At 39.7% G+C, this 7,998-nt stretch overlaps 1 protein-coding gene across 1 annotated transcript; it reads left to right on the top strand.

The window, feature by feature from the left end:
• The first annotated feature begins 716 nt into the window (after positions 1-716).
• On the top strand, positions 717-1,568 carry LOC145095869 (uncharacterized). Its single transcript, XM_079033685.1, has 2 exons — positions 717-1,337; positions 1,425-1,568. The coding sequence occupies exons 1-2, from the start codon at positions 717-719 to the stop codon at positions 1,566-1,568; spliced, it is 765 nt and encodes a 254-aa protein (XP_078889811.1).
• The last annotated feature ends 6,430 nt before the right edge of the window (positions 1,569-7,998 follow it).

Genomic DNA, 7,998 nt, shown 5'->3' with positions numbered 1-7,998 from the left:
CTACACGAATCAACACAAAGTTAGCTGAAGCTCTTGAACTCTTGCACATCAACTTATGTGGACCTTCAGCTATTGAAAGCTTTGGTGGAAGTAAGCATATTCTTGTAGTTGTAGATGACTTTTCGCGCTTCACCTGGGTTTTCTTTCTTAAACAAAAATCAGATGCAACTCCCAAGCTGAAAACATTCATTAAGCAAATAGAAGTATAGCTGAGGAAAACAGTAAGGAATATCAGAAGCGACAATGGCCTGGAATTCAAGAATAATGATTTTGACAGTTCTCTGGCTGATAAGGGAATAACTCATAACATTTCGGCACCTTATACACCACAACAGAATGGTATTGTTGAAAGACGAAACCGTTCTTTGTGTGAAGCAGCCAGAACGATGCTATGTTTTGCTTCACTTCCATTATACTTCTGGGCTGATGCTGTTGCAACTGCGTGCTATACTCAAAATCGGTCCCTATTGAACAAGATATTCTCAATTACTCCGTATGAGATTCTGAACAACAGAAAGTCGAATGTCAAGTTCTTCCACATTTTCGGTTCAAGGTGTTTCATTTTCAACTCGAAAGAGAACCGAAATAAGTTTGATGTCAAAGCCGATGAAAGAATCTTTCTGGGTTACTCACTAACGTCGAAAGCGTACAAAGTATTGAATAAACGCTCATTACGAATTGAAGAAACTTATTATGTCACCTTCGATGACAGCTATATGAAGAAAGTCCAAAGAAAAGAAAGTGATCTGGGAGACATTTTTCCAGAATCAGGAGAAGTCTCGGTTCCTATAGCCAACTTGTTTGAAGAATACATGCGCCTGTTTGATGAACCAGAAAAGGCAGCAACCTCAGAAGCGAAAGCCACAGATAACAAAGTTGAAAATCTTCAGAAAATCATAGATGAAGCTGCTAAAGAAATGGAAAATGAACCTCCAACTGCTAAGAGCAATCCACCATTACACGGGGAAAGTTCAAAAACCACAGAAACAAACAAAGCATCTTTCAAGGGGGAGGATTCAGTTTCGTCTCCATCTCATAAAGGCTCTGAAAAGGAGGAAAGTTCGGCTCAAAATTCACCTATTGGTAGTACAAATGAGGGGGAGAACACTACTCCTACAGGGATTGCAACCTTAAGTGAAGACACAGGTTATACTTCATCAGTCGAGAAGGAGAAAGAGGCCGACAACACAACTGATGAAGGCGAATGTGACATATCTAAAGCTGAAGTAGAAGTGAATGTTGAATTGGATCCAGTATATGACCCAAATTATCCTCCATTAGTGAAATGGACCAGAAACCATCCCAAAGAACAAATAATTGGTGAAACATCTGAAAATGTTCTCACACGGTCTCAAATAAAGGCGAAACAAACTGCATTATTCTCTAAAGTTGAATTTTGTATGTTTAATTCATTTGTTTCAAAGATCGAACCAAAACTTGTAAATGCTACACTTGATCACTCAGATTGGGTCAAGGCAATGCAAGATGAGCTTCACGAATTTGAACAAAACCGAGTTTGGAGGTTGATTCCTACACCAAAGGATGCGTCTGTTATTGGATTGAAGTGAGTTTTCAGAAATAAGTTGGATAAAGAAGGGAATGTCATTCGCAACAAGGCTCGGTTGGTGGTAAAAGGATATTGTCAAGAAGAAGGGATGGATTATGAAGAAACCTTCGCTCCGGTAGCTAGGTTGGAATCAGTAAGGATCTTCTTGGCATATGCAGCTCATAAAAACTTCGAAGTTTTCCAAATGGATGTCAAATGTGCCTTCTTGAATGGAGAATTATAAGAAACAGTCTATGTTGAACAACCACCTGGGTTTGTAAACGAGAAATTCCCCAATCATTACTATGTGCTAGATAAAGCAGTGTATGGATTAAGGCAAGCACCAAGAGCCTGGTATGAAACCTTAACTCGTTTTCTAAAAATGTCAAAATTTAAGCAAGGTTCGGTTGACCCTACCTTCTTTCGAAAGAAAGAAGGTGAACATCTAATGATTGTTCAAATTTATGTTGATGATATCATCTTCGGCTCTACGAATCCTAGCTTAATAGCTTAATTCAGAAAGTTGATGGAGACTAAATTTGAAATGAGCGCAATGGGTCCAATTAATTTCTTTCTTGGTTTAAGCACTAGACAGGGAACAGAAGGTATATTCATCAACCAGGAGGCCTATACTAAGACCTTGCTGACAAAATTCGGAATGACGGGCGACTCAAAAGTAAAGGTTCCATTGGCATTTGCAACTAAACTAACGCCATCTCTGGAAAAACCTGTTGTTGACATAACAAAATATCGTCAAATGATAGGTTCACTTATGTATTTAACGGCTAGTAGACCAGACATTATGTTTTCTGTGTGTTATTGTGCCAGGTTTCAAGCTAATCCAAGAGAACCTCACATGGTTGCTGTGAAGAACATATTTCGTTACCTAAAGCGAACCCCTTCACTCGGTCTCTGGTACCCTGCAAGATCTAGATTCTTCATTCAATCTTATTATGATGTTGATCTAGGAGGATGTGGACTGGACAGAAAGAGCACCACAGGTGGATGCCAATTTCTAGATGGAAAACATGTTAGCTGGCAGTCCAAGAAGCAAACTTGCGTGTCATTATCCACAGCCAAAGCTGAGTATATTGCTGCAGCCTCTTGCTCTTCTCAAGTAATCTGGATTCAAAGTCAACTGAGAGACTATGGGCTAAGCATGAAGAAGATACCTCTTTATTGTGACTCAGAAAGTGCCATAAGGATTTGTCACAACCTGGTGCAACATTCAAAGACTAAGCATATTGCACTTAGATACCACTTCATTAAAGATCATGTTGAAGATGGGAACATAAAAGTACACTTTGATCGATCTAGTGATCAATTGTCCGATATATTCACTAAGGCATTACCTGAAGCACTCTTTCACAGAATCTTACAAGGCTTGGGTATGATGGAAGAAGACTCGGTACCGAATCCTCAATCTTATCACTAAAACTTAGACAAGCGAAATGGAGCGACCGCTCGGTCTATTTCGGCTCCTCAAAAAAATAATTGGAACCGAAATGCACCGATCGCTCAGTCTATTTCGGTTCCTCAAATTTTTTTTGGGAACCGAAATGTACTGATCGCACGGTCTATTTCGCTTCATTCCACTAAGATAAGGTTTCGGTTGTATTTTGTTTCTGTTTCTTTTCTTGTCTTTAAATTGTTTAATGCTTATTTAAACCTTTTTCTTTTTCTGTTTTTTATTCTTCTTCAGAAAACTTCAAAAATTCAAAAAAAAAATTTGTTTTTATTCTTTTTTAGAAAACTTTAAAAATTCAAATATATTTTCTTTTTTTGTTTTTTTTTTGTGTGTGTGGTATATTTGTTTGTTCTTGCCTCATTTCAATCCCAAGGATACACGTAGAACAAAAAATGGAGCTGGTACAGGTATGATGTGTATTTTATGACCTAGTTAAGGGTCCCTAGAAGCATGATGTTGCATGTTGACTCAAGCCACTACGACCTAGAGCAAGGCCTTAATGATTCGATCGAATCCTATCGTTTCTTCCCAAACTAGCAATTCTTATTTACTTGGTCTAGAGCTACCTTACTCTTCTCATATGAGTTAAGAGTTTCACTGCTTTCTCCTCCTATATAGCAGAAGGTACCTTCATTTCTTTCACCATCCTCAAACCATTCTCCATCTACTATCGGTTCACAATTGTAACCCTTGAGACTCTCGGTTCTACCACTGAGGTTTATGGTTGCACAACATCTGTGTTTATGATCTTAGATATGTATACCACGTGCTGAGTGAAACCCAAAATTCAACACCCATAATGAATTAACAGTGAATTTCTATATTCAAGAACTTACTTGGTACCGAATGAAATCTCTTTTATTTGCGAGGTCTTTTATGAATTTGTCTATTACCAAGACTATTCTTCCCATAAAGATCCAATTTCTTTTTTTGGGATTTCTATACACTCTTTTGTCATCACAGACTAACACCTGCCTACTTGTTCAACAGACCACATCGGTCTCACAAGTACTTCCTCCGACACTCGGTCTTATTTTAAGTATTGATGTTCAGTTGAAGATAAGCCACCATAAGCCTATGTCATGAAAAGAAGCCTTTCAATGTTTATTATCAAACACCTTATCGTATTCTCGGGAATCCACACAAGCACTTTGAGTCTCTCTTGACTCCGAAGAAAGTGATTCTTGCCCGGAATCCTCTGTTTTTCGTCTAATTGTCATACATCACTCACAACTCATACACATTTGCTTTATTACCTTATCTTTTGTCACTCTAATGCACGGAATTTTTTTAATTTTCCTCATTCTATTGATGATATGTTTGAGTATCTTTGTCATATAGTGAATCAAGGGCAATTCAGGTTCCGATGGTACATTCTAATTCAAATGCAGATTGTTGAAATCTTTTGGGCGCGTGAATTTGAACGTTCGCTATACGCACGCGTGCTGACGCCTACCTAGGAACATCCAACCTATCAAATCGTGCTTTTTCAGGCTACTTTTTAGAGATAACGTCACAATTGTCACGATTTCCTCTCTCCTACCAACGGTATATAAAGGGATTGCACGATTCCTTGTCTTCTATCGCTTCAAAGATTACTAAACTGTAATGATGCTTCCCACTATTCATCTTCTTCACTTGTTCAACAATGGCGACCTCTTCTTCTGCACAAGATCAAACTGCTTCATCTGCCTTTCTTACCATCAAGCCTAATTAGAACATGATTATTGAACTCACTCCATTCGTGTATGATTCCTATATGTTGCACGTTGTGGAGTGTTTGAAGTATTCTCCGCTAGTTGCTGCCCTAACCCAGTTCGAGGCGGTTCCGATGTCATTATTATCTCAAGTTTACTCATCTGCATCATATGACAAGAACAAGGAACGAATATATTTCCAAATCCACAACAAAGAAGGCCTCAATTCCAAAGGGAGGTTTTGTTCTTTACTTCATCTCGTAGTCAATTCTTCGGTGGTTTCTCCTGACTTTATCACCACAGCACAACTCTTCTCCATGATGTATGAAATGGGCTATACTGATGTCTTGAAAACCATTGGCAAAGTCAAGAAGTCCTGTCTACCATCTCAGTGGAATGGTTTCTCACTTTACTGATCAAAGGCTTGACAAAACGAAGTGTTGGGTCAGATGCCACTAGCAAGGGGTTCCTGACTATTCTCTATGGTCTGTATACTGGTTTAAACCTAGACTATGGGTCAATCATATGGTCTCAGGTTGTGCAGAGCCTGAACACTTCCACTCGTCAATCCGAAATCTCATGTAGAAGGTTTTGGACCATTATTACTCGACGGGCCATTGATACTCTGGAAGTTCCGGTGATGAAGGATACTCTAATTGCATCAATTGCAACCTTTCACACGAAGAAGATCATCATCTCCGACCCAACCAAGTTTCATCACTATGGTTCCAATCCGGAGACCATGTACCGCAGTGTTACACCGCACAGTAAGGTGATGGCCGACTATAGCAAGCTTCATCCCACAAAGCAGAGAGTTCTCACTACCGAACAATAAGCTGCTTTGGATGCTCTTGACAAGCCGAGTAACCATGGCAAACAGGTGACTACAAAGAAGGAGACAACCGAGCATAAAACTTCTAAGTCTTCCAAAAGCAAGAAGAGAAAGTCAGAGACAAAGAGTTCTTCTAAGCCAAAGAAGATTAAACGAATGGCACGAAAACCTAAGGGTCCAACTCCTCCACAATCTGACAATGAAGATGATGAAGAAGCCAAATCTCCACATATGTCTCCAAGAGGTAGTACTCCACCTCGATCTCATACCCCAACTCAAGAAGCCAAGATTCCATCTGCACCTCCATCGCCAAAACAATCACCTCCTAAACCAGAAGACGTTCAAATTCCTACTCCAAACCCTTCCCCAAAACAAACAACCCCAGAACAAACACCTCCGAAACAACCACCTCCAACACCGACACCGAAAGTTCCAGTTTCGGTTGTTCCCACTTCTATAACAGAAACTTCTCTACCACCTCCACCATTTTCTTCTGTCTCTATTTCAACAACACCTTTCTCTACTCCCATCATTACCCCAATCACAACCACTACAATCCCTGAACAAATAGCAACGGTCAACGTATCTCATACGGGGGCACCTACTGTATCTGAAACCCTTGTCATCACTATACCTCTCTCGCCAACCTAATCAACTGATTCAGGTGCTACTCTAGGAGGCGAAATGATGAGTATGACTCCACATACTTTAGTCCCTATCGGTTACAATCTGATGAAGATACTGAAGGTCATATTCACTGCCAACACTTAGATAATATTCATGAAAAGTTGGATACATTGCTTGCCGATACTAAAGCCTATGGAGGGATTGTTCTGAATGCTTTTGTGGAGACAACTATAGAGCAATATACAAAAGCTATGGATAAATCAACCGATGCTGTCAAAGAATCGACTTTAGTTTGCAAGAAATCTTCTGCTGATGTTACTGAAGTTATTCGCACCACACACACCTTTTTAGATTCTTTGAAAGGACATGCGGATATGAGTGCTTCTACAATTCGTTAATCGGTTGCCTCTCTTTCCCAGTCTTTAAAGCAAGAACAAACGAAGTTTGAAGAAGTTTGTTCCTCTATGAAAGCTGATAATGCCTCTCTCATTAGTTCGGTTTCCTCCAAACTGGACTCCTTGCATGCAGATGTTGCCAAAGAGGGTGCTCTAAAAGAAGAAATTGCACGACAAGCCTCTACAGTTGCAGTTCAGCAAGTCCAACTTGCTCAGGCATAGAAGGAAATTTCGTTGTTGGAGACCGAAAGAGTTGTCTTTCGTAGTTGTGTCAATGATGTTAAGGACATGTTGACCAACATACTTGGTGCTCATGATCCGATTCTTACTCTCACCATCCGCAATCATCTCACAAGCAAACTGCTTCCCGCCCTTGCTATTCTTCATGAAATGAAAGGTGTTTTAGAGCCTTTTATTACTCAAAAACAAGGAGGAGAGGGATCTCAGAAAGAAATTATCACAAAAGAACTAAAGGATAATGTAGCTTCAGGTTCTGGCCTAAACAGATTGTACATGCTAGCGATAGTGATTATACAGATGAGACTATTGCCGCTGCCCTGAAAAGAAAGAAAAGGGATAAAGAGTTAGATGAAAATTTGAAGATCACAAAGGAGGCTGAGGAAACAGAGCGACGAAATAAAGAAACCGAAGATATCTTACAATGTAAGAAGGCTCTATTTCCTGAATGGACTCGGGATGTATTGATCAGTCAAGCAATTGATTCACCGAGTATCTACTAGTTAGAACCGATTGCTTCGTTTGACTGCGACAATTCCAAGGACTCACTGTTTGATTTGCCGATTACAAGGAAGGCACTTACTTTACCCTTTCCAAGTCCAAAGGTTGACCAAGAGCTTATCGAATGGTACTTAAAATATGGTCAACCTCAATATATGACATGGAGTGCACAAAAGATTGTAACTGTCATGGTATTGAAGCCGACTCCAGCTGGCAAGTTTGTGAATGTCCATTTCAAGGTTACACGAGGTACTGCAAAATCTGTTTCGTTGATATCACTGGTTGACCTTCCCAATCTCAATCCACACGATCGGATTTTGCTAGTCAACATTCTACTCAATAATTCCAAGGAGTATGAACCGATTACATAACATTTAAAAAGAATGTTGGGATCCTATATCCATGAAGTTGCAACAATGGATCAGGAGATAGCAAGAGTAATGAACAAGAAGTTGACGGTTAAGCCTACTCAAAAGCCCGGTGATGTGAACAAGATGAAGATTGGGCAAATTGACTCAACTCATTTAACTGTGATGTTTACGAAGGGTGATGCTCATAAGTTCTTGTTCACTTTGGTAGATAAACATCTGTTTTCTACTGACTGTTTGGAGCACATCATCAATCTGATACATCAGTGCAATCAGAACTCGGATGCTGATAAGAAAAATTTTACTGATATGCTTCGGTGGTATATC

Source organism: Lactuca serriola, chromosome 3 (assembly GCF_051521515.1).
Source record: "Lactuca serriola cultivar US96UC23 chromosome 3, Lser_US96UC23_V15, whole genome shotgun sequence".
Taxonomy (NCBI): domain Eukaryota; kingdom Viridiplantae; phylum Streptophyta; class Magnoliopsida; order Asterales; family Asteraceae; genus Lactuca; species Lactuca serriola.
The sequence above is the reverse complement of the archived record's forward strand: the minus strand, read 5'-3'. Positions and strand labels throughout refer to the sequence as shown.

What these genes read in the sequence shown, in the direction of transcription:
- LOC145095869 (XM_079033685.1), top strand. Translation starts at nt 717, where the DNA reads ATGAAGAAAGTCCAAAGAAAAGAAAGTGATCTGGGAGACATTTTTCCA. An exon ending in TTGGTGAAACATCTGAAAAT is followed by an intron (nt 1,338 to 1,424) that starts GTTCTCACACGG and finishes TTTGTTTCAAAG; the next exon opens with ATCGAACCAAAACTTGTAAA.